Consider the following 26646-nt stretch of genomic DNA (forward strand, 5'->3'; position numbering starts at 1 on the left):
CATTCTACCACTGAACCACCGATGCGTGTAAGGCAGGCGTGCGCAGCGGACGCATGGCGAGTGGCGAGCCGTTTCGCAGCAAGGATTTTTTGATATTGTAACAACTTTTAAAGTACTTATTAAAATGAAAAACAGTAAAAGACAGTTTTGGTCTACATTAAATGGCCAACGTTACTAATATACTTATTTATATGCTGAGAGTAAGGGATAAGTGAAACTTGAGTAACATACAGCTGTGTGATGTGTCAACGGCGGGATATGTCAACAATTAAATGGGTTTTTCTGTAAAACTATTCACAATTTCGAAATATTGTAAAAAGCAAATTTTATCTTCGTTTAACGTACAAAATTAATAAAGTATTTTAAAGGATAAGGATTAATACCATTATGGAAAAATATCCCTCACAATAAAAAATATATTGAAATTATTATTTTTAGACAGAAAAATGATCACTACACGTTATTCTTAAAAGATACGAATATGCTCTCGCGGACTTTTTTGTAGATCTTATTAAGAGGAACAATACTCCAGTACATTTTTTTCATGTAGTACTTACCATTAGAGCAGCGCATGCGCGAAAGTGTCTCAACGGGTAGGACTTTATACACATTTATCGTATTTATGTTAATTTACATAAGAATGTACAAATAATAAGCTATATATAAACCTTCTACGAAAAACACTCGACCTAATGGTGAAGACGGCATCAAAATCCGTTGGGTGGTTTAGAAGAAGAAGAGTTAGAAACAACAGACAGACACGAAAAGCGACTTTGTTTTATAAGATATAGGATATCCACCAATTTTTGCTAAATACGCGCGGACGCCGCTAGGATAATACATTATTTATGTATTAAAAAACAATTCTTCAGCAAAAAAAATAGGTTAACAAATTAATATTTAACTAAGATCTATCGTAATTTAAAATATTTTAGATTTTATTCTAACAAGAAATGCAACAATTATTGAATATAACGATATATAATGAATATATGAGTGCGAAACGGAGCGTCTCAACACTAAGTTCCCTCTGTATCCCGTACACAGCAGGGTAGGCACCCATAATAAAAGAAAAATACTAAATTTTATTCGCCGACGATATTCTCAGATTTCTATAATTAAAAAAATATATAAAACTCAATTCAATTCAGTTTTCGTGGTTTTACATTACAAACAAACATCTAAAAAATTTAATTATCTCCTTCACATTTTACAAGTGTAAATTGTATAAAAAGTTTGTTAAATCTTCATAACCTTAATTAAGCTCTACTACGCAAAGGGTCAAATAAATCAAATAAGTTGGAGACCTTGATGCTATGTCAAAAGATTTAAATTTAGTTAGTGATGTGTATTTAAGGGATTTAGAAAGTTAACTTGTCAATTATATTTATTAATTTTTAACATTATTAAAGTATTATTCAACACTAAGAAACGAAAAAATACAAATCTATATTATATAATAAAACTGTGACAGGGAGGAGGGAGCATGTACGAGTATATAGCTAAAAGAACCCATAAGATTTTTCGATTTTTTATCCGAAAAAAAAACCCAAAAATCCAGAAACTCCAGAATTCGGCGTACCCTAGGTACCATGCTCCTTCTGCTTACTCTACTACTGCTAAGCTAAAAAATTAAGTAAGTTATCTACAGTAATTCGATAAAGATACCGTTAAAAACACGTCCGTAGTTAGTTGAAAATATGCCATAAAATAATGCAGTTACCCGACGATGATGAATAACTGAGTCGATCAAATTATATTTACTTATAAAAAAATTCCCTCTACGTTTTCCGTAAAAATATGTTATCAGTTAAACGAATAAATAAATCAGTTTCCCGCTCTATCCCGTATACAGTAGTGTAGGCAGAGGAAACCTAGTTTTAAAATACTCCGCTGACCACTTTCCGCCGAACCCTGAAGATTGCGTGTTGAGTGGCGGAACTCGACACCAGAGTGAGGAAATGAAAAATTAATAAGTATTTCACTTCCTCTAATGCTGATCTAATGAAAAAATAACACCCAAACCATAACCATTTTCATAGAAAAAAAGAATACAAAAATTAAAGGTATGAATAAATCTATATATAAATGCATTTTCATCTGATATAAATGCATTTTCATAGTTAGAATTCCCACATTAATATTCCGACGATTTTAATATGCTGAAGCGTCCCCACATTGTTATTCAAGGAATGCTGTGGACTTAAAAAATAAGACTCATCATAACTTAATTAAAATATTCTTAAAATTAACTTTCTTCAAGTTAAATAGGTCGAGTTTAAAAAGGAGTCGACGATTTTTTTCATAGTGGTTCTTGTGTGAACCTTTTGGAGATGAAATCCCTAGTACGATGAAATGGTGTGTTAAGTTTGATTCCAGTCCATTCGTGGCCCAACGTTGTGGGTTGGATTCCGAGGAAATCAAATATTAAATATTTTCATTTCCTCGCTCTGGTAACGAGGCAAAGCGCGGCGTGGGTTTTGTCACTCAACAGATAATACCTCTAGAATTAGGCTGAAAGTGGAGAACGAAAGTGTCTTAATAGGAACGGAGTATCTTACATTAGGTTCTCAAGTACCTATTGCTACCAGAAGTTATAAAATTAATTTTTGTCACATAACACTTTTCTACTCAAATACTTTCTTTGTCTCAAAGTGGAGAACGTAGTGTCGTAGCATTAGTTTCTCTTACCCTAAAATTTTACACGTGAAAGATGTATGAAGCAAAAGGAAAAAAGAAAAAAAATAAAATAAAACAAGCCGAGATGAAATTCTAGCCGTAAATAAACAACGTTGGTATCATCTTCCCATATAAATAATATTAATCATAATGTAACACAAGACGCCTAATGAACGTGATAATTGTACGGCAATTTGTAAATACAGAATACAATGAGGTATGAGAGTTTTCACGAGCTTCTATAATATTTTAAATAAGTTGCTGGGAACTTAAATATTTTGTACTAGATCATACTAAGTATAATTAATATTACGAAAAAAAAAACCGAAAAAATCTGAACGCGTAAGTTTTTATAGCGTTGAATTACGTGGTCTTGTGGTACGAATACACTTTAATAGAAATTTTGACATTAATGTCAGACATTAATATATGTACTGTTTACACTTGAATGACTTATTTGTATACTTACTTAACTTTACTGTTGACTTATTTGAATTTGAATTGTGTCTATTTATAAGTAGACACTATTCAGAGTGTAGTACTAGTGTCTTAACACTAGATATTATATATTCTTACTAGGTTATTTCTGCCTAGCCTGTCACGAGTGAAAAAACGTTACCTACATCTACATAATTATATCAAACAACATTTAACAGCAAATGGACTTAATCATAAATTTTATATAAGATCATAAAGTTACGGACAGACGGTCGGTCGGTATTAATTAAATCCTTATTTTCATTTAACACTCGGGAAAATTCGTAAGTAGTTTAATTTCATACATTTTCGTGGCAAATGTGAAATGAGCAACGTTTGTTGTGAGATTTTGAAATGAGGTGCTTATTTTTAACCCTCTTTACCCTTTTTGTGTTTCGAGTGTACTCTTAATAGTAATTTCGTATCAGATGTTTGGCATTTGGCGCTGGCATGGCGTTGGCTTTAAATTAAAATATTTTAAAAAATATATAATTTATTTTGTGCACAATTACATTTTGGCAGGGTAATCAAAAGGGAATTTAATGTTAAAACACTTCATTTTCCGAGACATTGCGTATTGAGTAGGGGAACTCAATATTATAAATCAACATTACGTAAGAGCATTATCCCATAGCTTTATGTATAGGAAAATAAGGTAGGCAATCGAAAACTTAAGTTTGTTCGCATTAAATTGCAATATTAAGCGGGGAAGAGAATACTAAATTTAAAAAATTTAAATCAATAGTAAGATAGAGGCCGTCGTGGCGCAAGTAGTAGGGTAAGACAGTAACGCGGCGATTGAGGGTTCCATCCCATTCGAGGGAATAAATTATTTTCATTTCTTTGCTCTGGCAAAAAGGTAAAAACCCGACGTTGAGTTCGGCCACTCAATACGCAATGCCTCGAAAAAATTTAGCAGAAAGTGGAGAACGGAATGTCTTAACACTAGGTTCCCTCTGATTTCCCTGCTGTATGCGGGCAACAATATTGCTTATGATAGACATTTTTTTCTATAGTTTTCCTATTTTGCGCATGGAAGATAAGATTCTAAGATCGGTAAATATTTTATGTATATCCAAAGTCTATTCAATTTATTTCTTATACCCCTAGGTATAATACAATTTATTGAATGAAATTCATTGATTAAAATTTATATGTTATTCAACTTATACTGTACTACATGTTCTTATAAGAGAGATGGATTAAAAAAAGTTAGGTAGGCAGAGGCAACCTATTGTTAAATCATTCTACCCCAAGCACAAACTTTCAAGTGGTGGGAATGGGAAAATGGAAAGTTGATTATATGAAAAACAAAATAAAATTGAGTCCAATTTACCAATTTGAGTTAGCTCTTTTGACATTGTTTCAGGTCAGAATCACCAAACGAATAAATATTCAATTTTTTGTCCAAATTGGAAGGACATTCGTGTCACGCACGTCCCTCAAAGGGTAACTAGCTCTGCTAATGCCGGAAAGGATTAAGGCTTTGGCAAAATCAAATATATATAACGTATGACAGATTGTATAGAAATAAAAAATTTGGAAAATGTAACGTGGGCGCCATGGTATTCTTAAAATGAATTGTAATCTCCCTTCAAATTATGGAAGTTTTTTCTTTCCCAAGTGTGGAATAATATTTTAACACTTAGTTTTTCTTAAATTAATGATGACGTAAAATAAAATATCCGCAAATAATTAAGCGCGGCTTCGCCCGCCTTGTCAAATGGAAATAACTATGACATGTGACACAATCGAGAAATATCTTTGGCCATTTCTACGTAACCCACTGTACTCGTACCAAATCAATTAACGTGATGTATCGAGCCTCGTGTAACGTGATGCCTACAGCCTTGCTCGATAAATGTACTATCCAACAAAAAAGGAAATTTTCAATTTGAATCAGTAGTTTATGTTTGTTAATAAATTCTTAAAATTCTTTTTGAGAGAGTAAGAAAAAAAATTAAGAACATATTTATTTCTTTCCTCAAGTGGATTTGTAATTATATAACTTTGGGTTTATGTAAGTACTTTTATACAACATTAATGTGCCCTTTACATGCATCTCATTTTGTATGTTAAGTTAATCAAGAATTTCTTTTAGACCCTTTTCCTAAAATTGAGTTATCTACATTTCCTTTTAACAAATACCAGACGTGACTTCAGATTTGCGTACGTAAGTTAATAAACATGTAAATCATGAACTACAAGGAAAAACATTGCATTGTGACGTAGTAGGACTATGTCCGTCTGTAAGCGTGATAGTTGTTGGTACGATCTCTGGTTGAGGAAATAATTGAAGCTGCCTTTTATTCTTCCTTTATATAAAAGATTAGGAAAGCAAACGCATGTCAAAGTAGTCCAAAATTACATACCTGAAAATACAGCACGATTCTGCACATAGCCGTCCCAAAAAACCAGGTCTCAGTGACATCCCATAAAACAGTTGGCGGTAGACAAATAAGGATCACCATAAAGTCTGCCACTGCCAGATTCACTATGAAGTAATTTGTTACTGTTCTCATGGAGTGATTTCTATATACTGCTATACAGACTAAAGCATTTCCAATAAGACCTATTACAAATACTATAGCATGAGTGGCTATTAATACCCATTCATATGGCTGAGGGTATATATAATCATTTAGCATGTCCATATATTCTTCTTTGGTCATGTTACAAAACTCAGGGTCACCTACACAAGGTTCTTCTGTTGAATTCACATCATAAAATTCTGTTGTGTCTACTATCAAATCAGATCTGTTTGCCACCATTTTATCCTTGTCGTTTAAATCTGCTTTTACTTCTTTATTAGTTTTGTTATTCAATTCATTATAAAATAAGCTTTCGTTTGTATTTCTTTTTAATCTTAATTTGTGTAAGCTTAAATTTATAACAGTGTCATCTTTGCTAATATCTAAAATGTATTTGGTATTGATAAGACTATCTAAATCTTTTAAAATTGTTTCGTTATTATAAACTTTTTTCGCACTTTCGTGTGCACTTAGACACAAAGTGCATATAAGTATCGTTACAAAAGTCGGTAAAGAGTTTCTCAATGCCATTTTCATAAGCTCAAATTATCATCTCTGCTAGTTTACTTTATGGGATCTGTATGTTTCTTTCACCGCTGTTCTCCTGGTTCTGCATTCGCCATCTGCAAAAAAAAATATTTTAAAATATTACCTCATTTTACATTCAACCTAAGTGAATTTACAGTTACACTTGCCTCTAGCCAACCGGTAACGCTTAAAGAACTATTCAGCTGAATAGCACAGTCAGTCAGTCAATCCGGGAAAAGAGAGACCTTATATAAAAATTGTTAAACTATTATATAGTAGGAATAAATACGTGAGCGTATTTCTGTTTTAAATCGTGTTCAAACTCTAAATGCTTTTATTTGGTGCGGAGCCTTCGACGTTTAACAAGATTAGAGGTTTACAGTTGAATGCGCTTGGAATCTTTGGCGTGGCATGGCTTAAAACTTTTCCCAACTTTAACTTTTTGACTTTAGATGTTTTGATTAAGAAAAATGTGAGAATCATCCTTTGGACATTGTTTGTTTTGAAATTTAATAAGTTAAATGTTTTAAACTTGTTATAGCATCTTGATTTATTTTCTGAAACTGCGACCATAATCTAAATTTTTTAACCATAATCTAAAATTTCGTATCAAAAAGCTCTTGTGGCGCAGCGGCACAGAGTGCGACTGTCAACATGACGGTCGTGGTTTCGATTCCTTCTAGAAGAAATGAATTATTCTTATTCCTTGCTCAGGTATCAGGTAAAGCGGCGATGCAGATTAAAATTTTACTCGTATTTAAGTACCATTGTTGAATTTTCATAGCAGTTGTTGCATATTGTATGACATTATAAGCAGAACTACAGAATGACTTTAAATGAGTTTAGTTATTTCGTCTGGTTCCACAGTGTGGCGCTGTGTTGAATGTTAAATGTGAAAGACATATTAACTAGTACTTTCTGTATGCAAATCAGAATTTTGAGGTATAAAATGCCGTTTTGACTCACATTAGTAAAGTAAATCCTTAAGTCTATTATTGTATACAAACATATTAATTTGATTATTTATAATAGTTAGTATATTTTCATTTTCTTGCTTTATCCTGCATAATCCCAATATAGAAAAAATCATAATGATCTTCAAATTATTTTTACCTATTTTTGTCTACCGCTGTTACACACTAAACCTAGAAAAGCTACGTGAAACCTTAGGTAAACCTTAGGTAAACAAATTTCCACGATTCAAGTCTATATAGACGTCCTTATAAACTAATGAGCGGATAAATTCCAAAATGTAATATATTATTCCAACTTAAAGGCAGGTTTAAGCATAAACATAAATAAATATAAGTATTCCTACAAAGCAATGGGATCGTTACAGTCAAATAGCCCTCGGGATTTGGGCCCAGGTATACATATATAAAGAATGGCATGAATAGTTTACCTCCAAACGGTATGCAAAATACTTTTGACGGATTTGTTATCCCCTCGCCTACAAATAGTTAGGGAGGCGAAGCAGCAAACTGTGGAGTCACTCGAGCGTCATGGAGACCTATTGTGTTGCGAAGCTTAGATGATAACAAGAAAAAAATGTCATATAAAAAATTTCGTTTCACCGGTGGGTTGAGGGGTTATAGGTTTGCAAAAATGTAAAAAAAAACTGTTCCATGGACATACTCGAGCGCGTCAGATATTGATATCATCAATTGCCTACGTCTTCTTAAGCATGAAAATATGTTAATCTGACAGTTTCCGTGGTGGAGGTGGTCGTACGTAAGAGTTAAAAATGGCAAAAAAAAAATATTATCGAGCGCGTCAGATTTTCTAAGGGGGTGTTAAGTGAACCTAAAAAAAGCTCTTATGTAATAATCTGACGATTTGGATGAGACGCAAGCTCGTAATCGTTGTTTGAAAATGCAAAAAAAAATCGTCATCTTGAAATACTCGAGCGCGTCAGATTAAGATATATATGGTTCATCTTCATGCCCTAGACGTGATATCTCAAAATCAGACGATTATCTGAAGGGACTTGCTTAATCTGACAATTATTAATATTTTTTTAAACCAATACAAGAAACAAGTCAGCTTTACGTTGTATCCCGCACACAGCAGGGTAGGCAGAGGGAACCTAAGGTTAAGACACTCTGTTCCCCACTTTCTGCCAAATTTTGAAGGCATTGAGTGTTGAGTAGCAGCACTTAACGTCACTGTCTTGCCTCGACAGCAGAGCGAAGAAATGGAAATATAAATTTCAATAAATATTTCATCTCCTGGAATGGAGATTGAACCCACAACCAGTCTGTTTTACTGTCACACTTTGTGCCACTGCGCCACGACTGGCCTCAATTTTTTTATTCATTGAACGCAATCAATAGAAAAGCTCAAGAAATAGAATGTAACTAAAAGAATGTATGTTTGAAATAGAATACTTGTATTTATAAAAAAAAAGTACAAAAAAAATTTTTTTTTTCAAGTATTTTTTTAAATTTATCATCTTCATTGATGAGTTAGGGACCAATAAATAAAAAAAGAGTGCGATAGGAATAGAAATACGGTGAGAGGAATATGTGCAATTCTTAGGTATATTAAACTTTATCAGTCAATTTCTATTACTTCGGTTTGTGGAATTTGTCAGATTATATGTTTTTCGTAATCCTTGAATGATTCCCTTCAAAATAAAAAAAAAATTAGCCGCGCTCGAGAATGTCCAGATAACGTTTTTTTTTTACAACTTTGGAGCCCTCTCCCTCCTTTGCGTCACTCTCAAATTGTCAGATTAGTGGAATATACACGATTTAGCATGTAACTAACTTACCCTATCTTAATCTGACGCGCTCGAGAATGTCCGATGATCAATTTTTTTTTACTAATCTGATCCTTTATCCTAGACGCGCGGCCATACATAGGAAGCTCATATTTGGTGGAAGTACGTAACCGAGTACAAGGAATCCCCAGTATCTTAATCTGATGCGCTCGAATGACCGAATCGCCGCCCCTACTAAAAGTATGGTTGTTAATATTTTATTTGACATATTCGGACCTAATATGAATTGAAATATTTGATAGAGCGTTAGTTTTAAATATTATTCTTTCAGCCAATTGCAATTGCCAATCGTAACGCTGGGGTATATAAGCATGTGACTGTCTACGTGACAGGTTGTGGGTTTGATTCCTATTTGAGGAAATAAATTATGATATTAAACAAGAATGTTCTTGCTTCCTCGCTCTGATAACGAGGCAAAGCGCGGTGTTGAGTTCCGTCACTCAATACGTAATGCCTCTAGAATTCGACAGAAAGTGGGGAACGGAAGTGTGTTAATGGAAACAGTGCGTCTTAACACTAGGTTCCCTCTGTCTGCCCTACTATGTGCGGGATACAGCGTGCAAGCTAAAGAGTAATTCAATGTCCAGGCTGTAAAATAAAGTGAAGTGATTTAGAAGTACCAGTAGTCAGCTTCCAAATAAAAAAAAATCATAAAAATTTCACCCAGCCAAAAGTTCTAAGTAACAAACAAATAAAATGTCTATTTGATAACCTCCTCCTTTTACAGAAGTCGGTTAAAAAGTCATTACTGTGTATAAATAACGCACCGTCTTATCTCGTCTTAAATGATAAATAGGCGATGGTAGAAGCATATTAATTGCAGCGTATATTTATTTAGATATTTTATTATATTCTATTTCTATATTTTTTTCAGCTGGTAGGCAGAGGGACCCTAGTGTTAAGGCACTCCGTTGCCCAGTTTCCGCCAAATTCTGAAGGCATTGTGTGTTGAGTGGTGTTCGTTCTTTTTGCCTCGACACCAGAGCGAAGAAATGAAAATATAAATTTAAATAAACATTTCATTTCCTCGAGTGGGGACCAAACCCACAACCAATCGCGCTTAGAGTCAAACTATGAGTCACTGTGCCACAAATGGCCTCTATATTATATTTATGTAGAATATAAGGTTTTTTTGTTTCTCCTTGTGCATAGAAGAGTAGTAGGGACCTGAAAACCCAGTATTAAGCTAGTGTCGAGTAAATGTCTGAAAAACGATCACAGATATTAATCTAACGAAAATTAAAATAAGTTAGCTATTTAAAAAACTAAAAAAAATTTAACGTAAATTTCTCGGGTCTTCGAAAAAAGTATTTATTTTTCCCAAGTGTGAAATAATACTTTAAAAATGTATTAAAAAAAATGAAAATAGGTTATTATACATTTTTTTTGTAGCTAAAATTAAATATTCATACCTCATGCCTTTACTTGCTTGGGGCAAACTAAAACGTCATTAAAACGTGTTACAGTGGAGCGTTACGTGTTTATTTCAGCTATAATTAATAGCCGGTGAATATATAAAAAGGTGTCAAGCCTGAAAGTTAAATATCAAAGTAAGTTCCGTACAGAATTTTTTTATTTATTGAGTAGGTCGGTAGTGATCAGTTAGTTAAGTAAAATTTTCGATTGAAGAGGATTTTAGCTTCAAATTCTGATAAGATGTTCTCAACCAACCGCCAGCCGCCACGAAATTCTAAAATAGGTTAAATTAAGACATTTTCAGTTAGTTATTGATCTTGTAAATATAAGAAATATATAATGAAGACGCGTATTCAAAAATTAAATAATCTAACATATTAAATTTAAAAAAAAGCAATAACCACCAATTAACACGCAATTTTTCCAAAATTGGACCGAAAGTGGGGAACAGAGAATCTTTACATCTTTATAGCGTGAAACTATAAATGAAAATATAAACATAATTTCTTATACCACTCTTCATATACGGAACTCTAAAACTGTAGGTGGGCGGATTACTTGCAATATGAAAACGCTAGATCTAAGATACCTTTTCACCGCCCTTACCGAAACACGAAGGAAAAATGTACATAAAATACTTCCACTGAAAAATTACTTCCAATTTATCATATGAGAAATTTACATAGAGACTTTTAGGTATTTTTGCGGTGTTAAAGCCAGTAATATATGTGATATGAGTTCACTTTTTTATTTGGTTCAATTTAAATAAACGAGTAACGTTTATTGTGGGTTCGATGTCCTGGAATATTTTATTATTATGGTAAACTATGAAATGTACTGAGAACTAGAACCACTTCCCTTTCACGGAATTCTTGTGGCGTTGTGCTTTGAGTGGCGGAGATGAAGCCCGCGCATTGCTTAGTACCAGAACAAGGAAATGAACACCCTAAAGAGATTTTCTACAGCTTATGAAAGTTGATGAAAGCAGCATATAGTGAGAAGATAACATAATATAAGCAATATGAAATGGAAATAGAAGGAAAGTGAAAATAAAATAAAATTAAAAAATATAATAAAAGCGTATTGCTGCAGTAACAAAACTGATGCTCTTACTGCAGTAATCAACTGTAGTAAGAACAGTATTTATTTTTCCAAATACCTAAAAACAATTTCAAGATCCTGGATGTTACAAAGAGACAAATTATATCTTGGATATAATTTGGGCTACCACACCTCATCTCCTCATCAAATCTAATGCCAACATTCGTAATCTATGGTTGTAAGATATTAAACGTGTGAGAAGATTAAAAAGCTCGATAAAAAACTTTCGCCCAGGAATTACTTATTTTCTTTTCATTTTCTTTAATTTTGATTTAAAAAATTTCTGTAGATAAAGTGATAATATGCCTCTTAACTAGAATTTCTAAAACCGTAATAGAATATTTTATGTATGTAAACCTCGTAAGAAACTTTGTTACCTGATATACGCATAAAGTTCTATAATGAATGTCTTTTGTAATTTACCGTATGGTCGTAATTAAACATTTCAAGTATACAAGATTTATATAAGAACTTGGCTCGCACGCTTCATGTTTAATAACTGTAAGTTCTAAAAGAACTAAAAGGCTTCGCCCCATGTATGCCTTGCTCGTTCGCTTCGCTTGTTGTAGTGATATAAAAAAAACACCTTGGAAAACTGTGACTTAATTTTTGTGTTATAGCTTACTTTCAGGCGGCACGTCATGAAAAATATATATTTTTTATTATGTTATTATTTTCTTTTGAGTTTTCTATGTATATATTTTTTATAAATATTAAACTACCACGGATTGGAAGAATGTTTTGTAGTATGTATGCACTGATATCGAATTCTATGCTGTTTTATCATAACGTTTAAAGTTTCATATAGCTTATAGCTTTATTGATATGAGAACAAAGATGAATTGAATCCTTTGTAACGAATATTTGTATAAATGCAATTGTTTTTAAAATAACTTTTTTTAGGTTCACGTTGTATTCCGCACATAGCAGGGTAGGCAGAGGGAACCTAGTTCAGATAGTCCGTTTCCCACTTTTCGCTAAATTTTCGTAATATTGCGTACAAAGTGAACTCAATCCCGCACTAATCACCAGAGGCAGGAAATAAACGTAATTCATTCCATATATAGGTAATCGAACATACAACCATAGCGCTTATAATCAGACGTTGTGCTGCTGCGCAACGACAGCCTCGGATGGGTTTAACATTAAATAATATAGTTTTATTTTATTTTATTAATTACAAGCGCCAAAATTGCATGCCGTACAAATAATGAGTAGAGGTAATATAATGTTTTGTATTTTTCATCTAACATTGAAAGATAATAAATCAGCTTCACGCTGTATCCCGCACACAGCCGGGTTCGCCCTGCTTAAAACATCCGTCTGTTCCCCAATTTTCGCGACGTAACTAGATATTAAATATAAACAATAAGCAATGCGTACCACAGTGTAAATACAGAATTTAATTACGTTATGCAGATTATGATGGCCGCATACAAAAACAACATACAATATATGATGGGTTTAATTACTTGTGTAATAATAATAATTAAAGTTGTGTATGAGGCAGTTAGAATGTGATATTTGTGGGTTCGATTCCCAATCGTGGACAAGGCAATGCGCGGCGTTGAGCTCTGTCACTCAACACGCATTATTTCAAAAATTTAGACGGAAAGTGTGGAAACTGAGTGTATGGTGCACTACATTTCTCTTTCCAGTTATATATGGTATACAGAGAATGTAAGCGATAGCTGTTAGTTGTAAATTTCTAATCCATCCATTTAAAAAAAAACGTCATCTGATGAGAATATTTGGGAGGTTGTAAGTATTTTGACATCATTTACGCAATATATCTAAATCGGCATATTCGGTGTAATATATTACTGGAATCTTCAACGATCCAAAATGTGAAAAACAAGGTTAAAATCTACAACAGTTCTTATTGTTGTATCGATCGGTTACAGTTTCTTATTTATTACGGAAGTATCGGAAGTTCCTTTGCTAAAGTTATACAGCGTGTAGCTAAAAAAAGGAAATTAATATTATCCCAAGTGGAAATCGACCCTAAACCTACCTAAAGAACTGCGTAACAATGGTGTTAATTTACTACACTTCAAAGCCCTTGTAAGTTAGTCACACTGACAACGGTTAAGTTAAACAAAGTGACCGGCTCGCCTCTGTGTATTTTAGTATGTATGTAGTATACTGTATAGTAATTTATGCAGATTAGTCTTCGGTAGTTTTAAATCTCACGACTTCCAATAATTAGCATAAACATTGATTTTTTAAATTTATTAAAATTATTAATAATATTATTTTGTACTTTCAGCCCTGTCATGGCACAGGGGCACAGGCGTGAGACAGGTTGTGAGTTCGATTCCGATTTGAATAAATGAAGTACCTAATAATATTTTCATTTTCTCGTTTTGGTAACGAGGCAAAGTACGGTATTGAGCTCTGCGACTCAATAGAAGTTTTAGAATTCGGTGGGGAACGGAGAGTCTTACTAAGTTCCCAGGTTCTCTCTACTCTACTCTGCTATATAGCAGAGTAGGCAAAAGGGACCTGGGATATGCCATAAGCGTGATAGAGCATAAAGCTAAAAAAAATTCAAGAAAAAGTAACATAAAAGCTATTTACAAATATGACAAAGACAATCTAAAATTACAATCTTCTCAATACAATTTTGTTTGAAAACATATAAAATTGTACCAAAACACAATTTACGCCAAACGCTCGCCAAATAAAGGTGAAATACAATATATTTCTATTATATATATTTACTATCTACAGTTTGTCTCGATGTAGATAAAGTTAAGCTGTTTTTGAGCTCCGGATCTTTAGAACTGATTTATATGGACAAGCTTTTTGTTTCAATTTTCAAGTTCACGCTTTATGCCTTATATATTATTCCTTTTCCGCCCACATTTAATTGATTGAATTCCACCAAAACTGAAAAATTTACGTTTTTATTCTTGAGCCTTTCACTTAACCACCAACATGGCACACCCGACAATACTAATTTTGCTTTGTCTATTAATTGATTTGTAAATAGATGGAACCCTATGTTTACCAGGAAATCTATACTTCTATACTAATATTAGAAAGATGAAGAGCTTGTTTTGTTGAATGTGCAAACCTTAATAACTTGTTAAAATTAAAAAAAAAAATTGTATGGGATAGTTCATTCATCGAAGAATGCTATAGGGTATATATTATCACACGGAATAAAAGGGATATAACTCGTTCGTTCATTCATTTCAAAGTTCATTTGACTACGAGACCTCAACTATAGGTGCTATTAAAAATATAAAATTCAAATATTTCCTCGAGTAAAAATCGAACCCACTATCATTATTTGTGCATAAAGGCACTCTAGAAACGGTAAACCCTCCTAAGATATTAGAATCGTGTTTAAAATGCCTTTTCATTATACTGAAACATTTATGATTGATGTTTTTACACATCGAGAGTTGTGAAGGAATATCAATGAAGGGATCACGTAAGAAAAAATATACGGGGGAAAGATAAAACTGGAAACGTTCTGTATATCTCTTTGGAATGCGTAAAATGTATGCGCGGTATGGGCTTTTATTTGAATATTGTACTCTTATTCTTTAGAGGAAAAATTGAACACGCGAAAAAAATGTCTGAAAAGTGGCACACAACACTGATTTTTCATTTAGGATTCGATTTCGATTATATTCGATAACTTTGTAGCTGTTAATATTTGAAATATCCATTTATGTTTTTCACATGTAAAATTTATACGCAATAATCGTGGCTGAAAATATGTTTGGCGCCTTTTGATCTTTGAAATTGGGAGGAAAAAAATATTTAACTTATTTTTTTTATAAAGCTGTGTTTTTATTGTGATTCCCACACGGGAAAATTAAATATTTAATATTTTCATTTCCCCGCTCTGTTACTATATATAAACAATAAATAATATATATAAACAGTGATTTGTAATTATCTATATATATTTATTATTTAGTAACTCTTACTTGGAGACATCATTAGACATACTGTACGACTGACAGAGTAAAAAGAATTCAATTCCGTTAGTAAATATTCTTAATAATACATTTTTTCAAATTACAATTATATATATAAATAATTTAAATATTTAACTCCGCTGATAGTCAGACCGAGCGCTCTTTAGCATATTAAACATAGTAAGCTCCAAAATTACGCCTTATTCGTGTTTGTATCTCAATTTATACGTCGTCGTTGTTTAGACAGATTATTTCTTATATTAATATAATTATATTAATACAAAACTACTTTAAAGTAATTAAGTAAAAATCTGTTCTGTACCTAGATTTTGCGTTACTCACTACCTCATGAAAGAGTTTAAAATATATAGATATGTATAGATGAATATAATTTTTAAACTTAAATAATTTTCATTTAATGTTGAATTTCCAGTTTATGTGTAATTAACGGTATGTCGTAATTAAGTTCTTACTCTATCATAAGCGCTGCATGGTTTCATACTTAATACACAAGAGACCACATTTTCTTTTTCTTCTTTTTAATTTTTTTTAAGAGGTAGAAATTATAAAAACCTGTGGTTTTTAAGTTCAATTTCTATTAAGGGGATGAACTATTTTCATTTATTAATTTTTAACACTCTCTCTCTCTTTTAAATTTCTCCTAGAAGTTAGTTTAATTTTTTTTTATATTAAGTATGCATGTAGGGAGAGTATCCAATATTGGACGATGCTATATCACAGTCAATTAAGTTATCATAACAAAAAATATTCTTTGTTTTTAGTTTCTCCAAACTGTATAATTGAAGTTCAACCGAGGTTTTTTAATAAAATTACATATTTATGACAATATATAATAATTAAATAATGTTTAAAAAATAAATAATAAACAAATTCATGATATATATAAACGTATTTTGTGATGCTAGTTTTAAAATTATAGTATTATATTATAACATAAACGAGTAATGGCGGCTGCCATACTGCCATACTGTGGAAATGAGCGCCGATATGAAATATATAGCACTGTTTTATGATACTTGGTGGTGTAGCCAGAGCGATAGTTATAAAATACGTTTCTTTTTGATAACCATTAAAATATTTAAATCAAATTATTAACTAGAAGCCAGTCGTGGCCCAGGGGCATAAGGTGCGATTGTAAACGCAATAGGTTGTGGGTTCGATTTCCACTTGAAGAAATGAATAATTTGATATTTTCATTTCTTCGCTCGCACGCACTATTTAAAAATTGATTGGAAAGTTGGGAATGGAGTTTCTTTTTTTTCAGTGTGTGGAAGGAACGAACGGAGTGGAAGAACTCAACGCCGCCTTATTACCAGATCGAAGAAATATTAATAACTAATTTATTAATTAATAAATAATAACTAATTGCCCGAGTAGGAACGAACCCACAACAGTTGCACTTAAAGTGATACGTTTGCGCGTCTGGATCACTACAGCCTCGATGCCTCAACTTAAGAGACGGAGTGTCTTAACACTAGGATATCTCCGTCTGCCCTGCTAAAAGAGTAAAAGCGTGAGGCTAATAAAAATATAAGCATATAAAATTGTAATCAAAAATTTTAATTCAACACAAAGTGAAATCAAATGAACGTTCGATATAACAACATTATTGGAACCGAGCAAGCAATTTAATTAGCGTACGAGATTGCACGTGACTATATTTTATTATGAAGTTATTTTATAACTAGAAATAACTTATTTTAAGATTTTTTGTTTTCATGAAAGAATATGCATGCTCTGTTGTGGAGGCTAAGCGCGGCGTTGAGTTACGGCAGTCAATGCGTTATGCTTCCAGAATACGGCGGTAAGTGAAATTTTTTTTATAGATTATTGATTTTATACAGTAAAAGAGTCACCACTATTCTCAGGCCATATTGGTTCGATTTGTGGTATATATTTTGTGCTGGATAGTAAATTTATCAAGAAAGACAGTAAAGACGGCTAGCGGAAAGTCGGAAACAGAATGTCTTGACACTTAAAACTTGGTGAGTGTGCTCTCTTCTTATCCTAATTTATAAGGGACAGTGCCAAAGGGAAAAAAGCTATATAGCTAGTAATAGAATAATTTATTTAAAAAAAAAATAAAGTAGAGTACAGAGAGATTTATATTTATCTATCGCATATATGCTTATAAATAAGGAAAAATCGATTGATACCAATATCGTTAAAGCTATAAATTTAATTAATACCATACGTAAATTGGTATGGGTCACGTTTTACGTGTATTTGGTTCACTCATCCTCGCCTAAATTATCTAATGGTCGTTATTGAACGTACGATCTACCTTTGAAGCTTTATATCAATTATGTCCAAATGAATTAGTTTTATGTTAAGCTTTTATCATTGGAGAACGCGTTTGGATGGTCGTAGGTTCGATTTCGTCTTCACATTTAATATAAAAATAAATATTTTAACGTAATCTTACACCATTGAATTTATTATAACATGTTTGACATAAAAGGAATTAGGTAGAGAATCTTTGAATCTAGTGTTAAGACATTCTTTTCCTATTAAGACACTTCGGTTCCCCACTTTTTGCTGAATTTTGGAGGCATTGCACGTAGTGTGAAGGAACTGAAAGCCGCACTTTGCCTCGTAACCAAAGCGAGTTACAATAGTTTTTAATATTTATACAGATATAGATGTTAAAATATACTATAAAGAGTTAGAAGAACTGTTTTGTGAACATGCGTCATAGAGGAGCAGCTGCAAATTATCTTACTGCATTCAATTGTACGATTTAAATTGCACTTATAAAGCTGATTATCTTTGAAATATAATCGTTTTATCAGGTAGTTCAAGTGTCCAAGCGATCGTGGCGCAACGGTACAGAACCTGACTGTAAACCTGACATGTTAGTTATAGATTCGACTCCCATTCGGGGGAATGGGTCAGTTTCGTTTTCTCACCTTGATGAAAAGGGAAATCACGGCGGTGAGACGGTGGGGAAATTAAAATAATTCTTTAATACGACTGGAAATCGAACCAGCAACCATTATGTTTCACTTTCTACAGATTTTTGTTATATAAACAACTATTCATTAGACTTTTGATAATTAATATCAGTAAGCATAATTTTATACAAAACAATACGCCTTGAGTAATATACCTGTTTATATTACAATATTCTATTTGACATAGTTTTGTAGTTAGAATGTTCTTGGCATGGATTTGGGGACAACTTGGGTTGACTTAGTTTGGAATGGTATTAGGTCTATATAATAATTAGGGATTTGGGTACTGAGGCGTGCCTATTACATAATATACGTAAAGTTTTAATTTCATTATAATTAAAGATCAAATTGAATGAATTACGTTTTAGAAAATAATTAAAGTTACTAAAAACTAAACAGCTAAATTAAGGCCGTAGTGGTGTAGCGGCACAACGTCTCACTAAAAATGTAACAGTTGTGAGTTCGATTCGTAATCGAAAAAAATATTTAATTTAATTTCCTAGCGTTAATAATAAGAAAAATCCACCATTCAATTCCGCCACTTTTACAATTACATTCAAAATTCGATTCTCTCTACCTACTCTACTACAAAAAGCAGTCTAATAGATAACACATAGCCAAAACTACCGGAATTAGAAAGTTCAAATGCACATGTAAGTAGGTTAGAAATGCATGCAAGAATGGATGATTTCTCGTAGTTTCAGGAGAAACAAGACAAAAAGAGCAAATACACTTACTCGGCCACTCTTACCAGGCCGGAGCAGCACTTACTTATTTAAATTTCACTTTAAGCTGAAATCGAACCCGCAACTATCAACGTGATGCATGCATACGAGTATATGTTAATATTACTGAATGTCATGCATATGCTTATTCGTCACGGCAGCGTAAGATGGTTGTTGTAAGAACATCATCTTTTATCGTTTTTTTTTTTCGATTTTCCGGCTAATTTCCCGCGCCACCCAAGAGAACTACGTCGCTATTTGCCTTCTAGAGTGGCTTCATTATGTACTATGGTATATTTAATATTCTAGTAAGAAATAACTGAGTAATAGGTTCGATTCGTACGAGTCTGCTTACTTTGCTATGTGTATACTGATTAACCCTTAATTAGTATTTTTGTTCGTTAAACTAACTTAGGTCTTTCGCTATAACATTTTCATTTTGGAAATGGACAGAAAATGAATATATTATACGTACTACAAGTAGATAGCACAAGACCGTTTTTGAACGTTTATTAAAAAAAATATTATCGCACCTTTATGTTATTTTAATTGCTATGAATGTTTTCTAGCAAGGCATCCTTTTGTCTAACAACTATTCTTTTATTTATGCTCGTACTAAATTTCATTTTTTTAACACTTGCAGCTCCACTCGCATATAAGTGTACACAGTAGAACCCTAGTGTCAAAAAATTCCGTTCTCCCTTTTCTAGTAAAATTTTCGACAATATTGCATTATGTGGTAAGCGGCAGATTTCACCGGTGGCGCACTTTGTTACCAAATCAAAGAAATAAAAACAATCAATTCCTCTAATTCGGAATCGAACCTAAAACCTCTAATGACCTCAAAACACTAAGTTAGACACACAATTACCTACTAATTTCACATAATATGAGCACTAGAATATTATTCTCATAACACGATAAACTAACGAATACGTAGGTAATAGCATAATCTTCATGCCGCTGATGTTCTCGAGATATTCTCCAACGTCTGGATTCCATTGAATAATTTCATATACATTCTCTCCTTTAAAACAATGTTCTGGTTTACGTTAATTTATAGCTCGTATGTTACGTTATATGAGGTGTGTATGTTATTTGTGATTAATCTTATATTGTTGAATTACATAAGTCAGAGGTTGCGGGTTCGAATTAGTGTTATTTACATTTATTGTATTGCGTGTTAAGTGGTGGGGCTCAACGCCGCGCTTTCTCAAGTCGATTTGCGCCAAAGTGGATATATATTGAAACTGAGAAAAACGAGAAGTAATGGATAACATTAGGTTCTTCCTGCCAATTAATTTCACATTTCAAACACAAGAAATGTGAAATTTTATTATTTTAACATACAAGAAAATAATATATATTGATAAGTATTACAGGTTGTCATAGCGTAGCAGGACAACGTCGACTGCAAATGGACAGTTATGGGTTCGATGTAAATTTCGCTAAAATAATATAAATATTTACTTGGTGAGGTAATTTGGTAAAAAGACAAAGCGCTTCATTGAGTTCTGGCACTCAACACAAAATGATTCGGAATTTGAATGGCGATTAGGAAACGGAATATCTTAACACTAGATTCCTTCTACCTACCCTGCTAAGTGTATGCGTATAGGTAAGTACTTATTATATAAATACGTATATACTTTGTAATATTCTTCCAGAAAATGCACCTAATTTTAAAGATATGTTTAAAATTCCTTTAAACCGTATTTTCTTGTGCACGTTATAACGCTTCCGTGGACCCTGATAGAATTTAGTAGCGGTTCCATTAGTCGTTGTCGTTATAATTAATGATGTGGAGTGTTTAAAGTGCCGTGTGATCTTTTAAGTATTGAAATGGTCATGGGTTCAAGATTAAGGGTGGTAAATTCAATTATATATGCAATGAATATAATTTGAACTTGAGGCCAGCCGTGGCGCAGGGGCAAAATCGCCAGACTGACCGCGATAGGTTATGGGTTCCACTTCCACTCGAGGAAAATAAATATTGAATATTTTCATGTCTTCGCTCTATTAACGAGGCAAGTTGTGTTCCGCTACTCAACACGCATTGCCTCTAGAATACGGCAGAAAAAGAACGGAGTGGACATAACATAAGGTTCCCAAATTCCGTCTGCCTATCCTGCTAAGTGAGGGATATAGCGTAAGGCTATAATATGAACGAATTTGATCCTAGGACTTAGCACATTTCTAGAAAGTTCTTCAGCTTAAGGAGGGAACTAGGGTAGTGGATGTGACTCTTGGATAAAAAATCAAAGGAACTGTTCAGAGCTCCACACACTGCAAGAACACTCGTACAGGGAATATATGGAACGCGAACGAATTGAGTAGTTTCTTCTCATTCTCATCTTGTTTTTTTTATTTTTTATTTTAAAATGAAAGTTAAAAAATTCTTACAAATCTTATACTCTAAAAATACCTACCAGTACCTACAGCATAAAAGAAAAAATTCTAAAAAATCATTCAAACTTTTATACCCAGAAATGCACTAGTGACAGTCCATACAAAACGTCAGTTTCAAATAATTGAAGTATTCACCCGCCGTCTTCTCACCGTTTACTCGATAATGGGCTTTACAGCGATTGGTGCAGGTTCAATTTCCGTTGACGGGTTTATAGGCAATCAATTGCCGCCTTCCGCTCAACAGACAGATTGACTGTTAAGAACGAAGTACAAAATCTGAATGAGATCGACAAAGGAAACAATGAAAATAATCAAAAGTTCGCTAAATCTCTTGTTATTTCTTGTCAATGACTTTGCTTGTATAAAAGATACATTAGCCGGTTAGTGTAGTAGTTAGTGTATTGAAATGCTAAACCACAGGCCGTGGATTCGGTTCTCGTTTAAACTACTTGTTTGTCATAGATATATAATATTTTAGTGCGTTAAGTTTAATAATAAATAATAAATTATTTATCCCTATATTTAGAACTTAAATTTATGGAAATAAAAAATATTTTTATTTCCCAAAATTTAATACCGAATAGATAGTGGAAGCTTTGTTTTCTCTACGTATCACCAAATTTTTGAGGCTGTTGTTGAGTTAAATTAATTACCCCAAATGGGAATCAAATTCACAATCATCGCGTTTTCAGTCAGACGCTGCGCCATTACGCCACTAGGGCGTTACAGTACTTAGTAATAATAATATTTCAACGAATGAAATAAATATACCTACTTTAATAAAACGAAATTAGCTTCTATTATATTAGTTTAATATAAGAAGGCGAAGCAAATTGTTATGTAAACGCTATTAACATTAAATATAAATATTGTTTGAATCTTTATTAAGACTTTACCTTCAGAACAACATTTCTATATTGTTAAATTGTGTTTGCGTTTAATATGATGAGTGCAGGTTCAGATTTACCTTGAGGTTTTTGTTGATTAAAAAAATCTATTATTGAATTTTTTAATATTTATTTATCATTAATAAATTTTACCATTAAGACACTTCCGTTACCCAATTTCCACTGAATTCTTGAGTCATTGCTTATTAAGTAGCAGAAATCATTACCACGCTTTGCCTAGTTACCAGAGCTAGAAAATTAAAGAACTAAATATTTTACTCCCTCGATTGGGAATCCACGATCGATGCTTTTAGAGTCGTATATATAGTTATAATAAAAAAATAACAATATTTTCTTTTAAATAATAATATTCAGATGAATGATAGTACTAAACAAAAAGGCAATTTTCAATTAATTTTAGAACTAAATGAACGATTCAATTAAATAAACATCTTAGTATAGACAGTACGATAACAATAGATGAACGAACAAAGAGACCAAAGGCCACTCTGTAACCCTTACATTGTAACGTATTATACAATACAAGGAGAAACTTGTTAAAAGATAGAATGTCTGTGATTGTATCTATAGAACTGGGTCTAGAACGGAGTGGAGAATGTCAAAATAATCTTATTCTAGGTATCTTATCATTGGCAGGGTAAACAGAAGGAACATAGTGTTAAAACATTCCCCTTTCTTCTTTCTGTCGGATTCTGGATGCATAGCGTGTTGAGTGGCGAAATTCAACGCCTCGTTTTGCCACCAATGCGAGGAAATGAAAATAACTCATTCCCATGATTAGGAATCGTACCCATAACCTTTACGTTTACAATCAACCTGCAAGCCTCAACAATTGTGCAAGTCCTAATTGGTTTGAATTTTTAAGAACCCTGTAATACCGTCAGTCGTGTCTAAGAGAAATGAGGTGGGCTTTATTACCAACGACCGAGATGAGAGATTGCCTGCCATGAGATGAATTTAAGCCTTGAAAATGTTCTTTGAAGTTTCTGTTACATTTAATATTAATTGGTGTACATTTGTTATGGGATGATAATTATCGTTTGGTTTACTTCAAATCGTGATACATTTGTTTACGTCTTTTACTAACTTTCTATAAAGATAGAGACTAAACTCTTTTCTCTATTTTTGTTTATTTTAGTGATATTGCGTAGAAGGCTTTGGAACTGGATAATGTAATGCTTAATAGTTGTGCTGCTGCACCACGGCCGCCTTTCGTATGTAAGGAAGGGATAAAGATTTCTTCTTTTTTTTATAATATAATTTAACTTTTAGTATAACATTCTAAAATAGTATAATTAAATTAATTTCATTCGGACGATGGGAGTCAAACACATCACCCACCAACGATCGAGCTTATCCACGATCCCACGAGCTTACAATCTATAAAATTCAACACTAACGCTAACTAAAAAGAAAAGAACGTAATGTCTCAAAGTAAGTACCTACCTAAGATTGTAAGTTTAAGATGTTAACTTTCAACTTGTGCTGCAAATTACCTCATAAGCTTTGACGTCACAACGAAAGCATGACTTTCATACTCATAAGATGTATATAAGCGTTTTTGTAATGTTCAGCTTACAGTTTAGTTCAGGAAAAAGCCTTTGAAATTTTCAGGAAGTTTCTTTTTAGCTTTACGCTGTATCCCGCACAAAACAGGGTAGATTGCAGGAGGTTATTGTTAAGACACTTCGTTCACATGCTTCAGATACTCATTTTTACCAAATTCTCAAGGCATTGTGTGTTGAGTGGCTGAGCTCAACGTCATGCTTGCCTCGTTACCAGAGCTAGGAAATGAAAATATGAAATATTTTGTAATTATTAAATATTCGAAGTACCTCAGCATTTTTTTTAAACTAATCATTGTCCTATTAACATTAAGGCTCGAAAGTCAAAATGATAGATCATAGTGGCGCGGAATAGGAAAGTTACACAAGTGTGTGTGTACACAAGGACGTTAAAGGTTCGACCCCATTAAAATATGTCTTTATATAGAAATCTTTGGGAACTCCTTCTACCTTGCTCACTAACTACACATTTTGGAGGCAAATTTCGTGTAAAATCTACGTGATTTTTTTGTGCTTGTATTTATTTATCAACCTCTCATGTAGGTACGGAATAAAAATGGTTAACAGATATCAAAAACACTGACCGCAATGTTTCTGGACTGTTCAATATATTTCTTGTCACAGAATATTGTATAAATTTTTAGGTTTATTTTATTTCATTTAATAGTAGTCGTACACAACAGTTGCGTGTGTTATAAAAACTTATACCCTATTCACGAAGACATGAGATAAAAGGTAAACAAATTAAAAAAAAGGTTATTTTATAGATCACAATGATGGAGCTTATTATAGGATATTCTGTAAAAAAAATGGATTTGTGGGTGTAAATAATATCCATGAACGACGCCCATAGAACTTATTAGTTAATAATAATAATGATTTAAATTTATATTTCATAAAATTCGAATTTTATAAAATTGTACATATAAATTATGCAATTTTATAAAATTTTAAGTTTAAATACTAAAACTTAATAATCAATTGTTTTTATTAAGTTAAGATATATACATTGAAAGATTTTTCTTTATTTTCCGCTAACAATTTCACTTGAGCTTCATATTTTCAATTGCTAGTAACATTCATTACGAAGGGAATATTGAAAATATATGCCTACATTTTTGATTCTCGTTTACGTAATAAAAATTGTGGATTACATTTTATGAAAATAAAAATGAAATATTCTTTATTGAAATTGGCCTTTACTTTGAAATGGCTTTTGAATTACCTATCAAATAATAATAAAATGTAAAAAAATATACTAATAACATAAAAAAGAATCGGCTTCACGCTGACGCTTCCACATACAGCAGGATAGGCAGAGGGAACCTAGTGTTAAGACACTCCGTTCCCCACTTTCTGCCGAATTCTGGAGGCATTTCGTGTTGAGTGGGTATTTAGGGTATTCCCTATACTGGCTCCACGACTGAAGTCGAAGTAAAAACTAGTATTCTACATAATAACTGCGTAAAATCAAAATAACGACCATAACGAATGAATTAAACGCTAACGTTGATTCGCTCATTATTTTAATTGGCGTCAAACAAACATACAAATGTATATTTAATTTATATTTTGTTTATTACATTACATCTAGTTATATTTGTTTGTAAATATACTAATAAGCTCACGTACGTTTCGTGAGTCTAATATGAATGAAGATAATTTAATTTTGTATTTCTTATGAATAAAACTAGGTAGGTACATATATATATTAAATGTGTATAATGTCATAACACTATGTGATACGTGGAATATAAATGGTCAAAGTAGGTTGAGCAGCCAACGCGATGATGGTTGGGTTCGATTCCCACTTGGGCAAATGTATCATTTCCCCGCAATAGTAAACAAGATGAACCGTGGCTATTACTTCCGCCACTCTACACGCAATGTCTCGAAACATTTCGCGGTAATTAATTAATGAAGTATCTTAACACTAATTTCTCTATGTCAGACAAAACTTTAAAAAAATGAGACAGGAAAGTAAGCCTATATCGAAGACATTACGCGTTTTAAGTCGCTAAACTCAACGCTTAGCCCCCCCTGGTAATGACAAAAGTCTTAGTTTTTGCCTCTATTAAAAATATTACTTCACATTTTTTCATTTTAAAGCGACGTTTCTTAGTAAGAAATTATCTTTTGCTGTTAGTTTCAGGTCAAGGCCGCGGTATTTAATATTTTCATGTTGTATTGACTTAAAAAAATCTGCTTTACGGTGTATCCCGCATACAGCAGCGGTGGCACTTAACGCCGCGAGCATCAACACCAGAGCGAAGAATTAAAAATATAAATTTAAATAAATATTTAATTTCGTCGAGTGGGGATTGAATCCACAACCAGTCACACACTAGTGCCTGCGCCACGGCTGGCTTGCTCTCCTATTGACTTCACTGTTAATATTTGTACCAACTGTAGCATTTAAATTCATATTTGTAAAGAGTTCAAAGTAATATTGACGTTACCGATCGTATCGTTTTGCAGCGAGTGCACTTACAGCTAACTGAATAGTAGAAATGGTAGTCGAAACAGTTGTATAGGTAACATTTTCCTGCAATAACTACAAAATATATGTACTAATATACATTTTTTGTATTTAATGAAACTTGGACAATTTT

At 32.7% G+C, this 26646-nt stretch overlaps 1 protein-coding gene across 1 annotated transcript in view; it reads right to left on the minus strand.

The window, feature by feature from the left end:
- The window catches only part of LOC146533350 (orexin/Hypocretin receptor type 1-like), a 73063-nt gene that overhangs the window by 20876 nt on the left and 25541 nt on the right, over positions 1 to 26646 (minus strand). Inside the window, exon 2 of the mRNA XM_085194957.1 lies at positions 5529 to 6310. Within this exon, the coding sequence (XP_085051083.1) occupies positions 5529 to 6224 (696 nt within the window). The 5' untranslated portion in view covers positions 6225 to 6310. The remainder of the gene's footprint in view (positions 1 to 5528; positions 6311 to 26646) is intronic.

This window comes from Heliconius melpomene, chromosome 12 (genome assembly GCF_056956725.1).
Source record: "Heliconius melpomene rosina isolate 202511_hmr_F chromosome 12, ASM5695672v1, whole genome shotgun sequence".
Lineage (NCBI taxonomy): Eukaryota > Metazoa > Arthropoda > Insecta > Lepidoptera > Nymphalidae > Heliconius > Heliconius melpomene.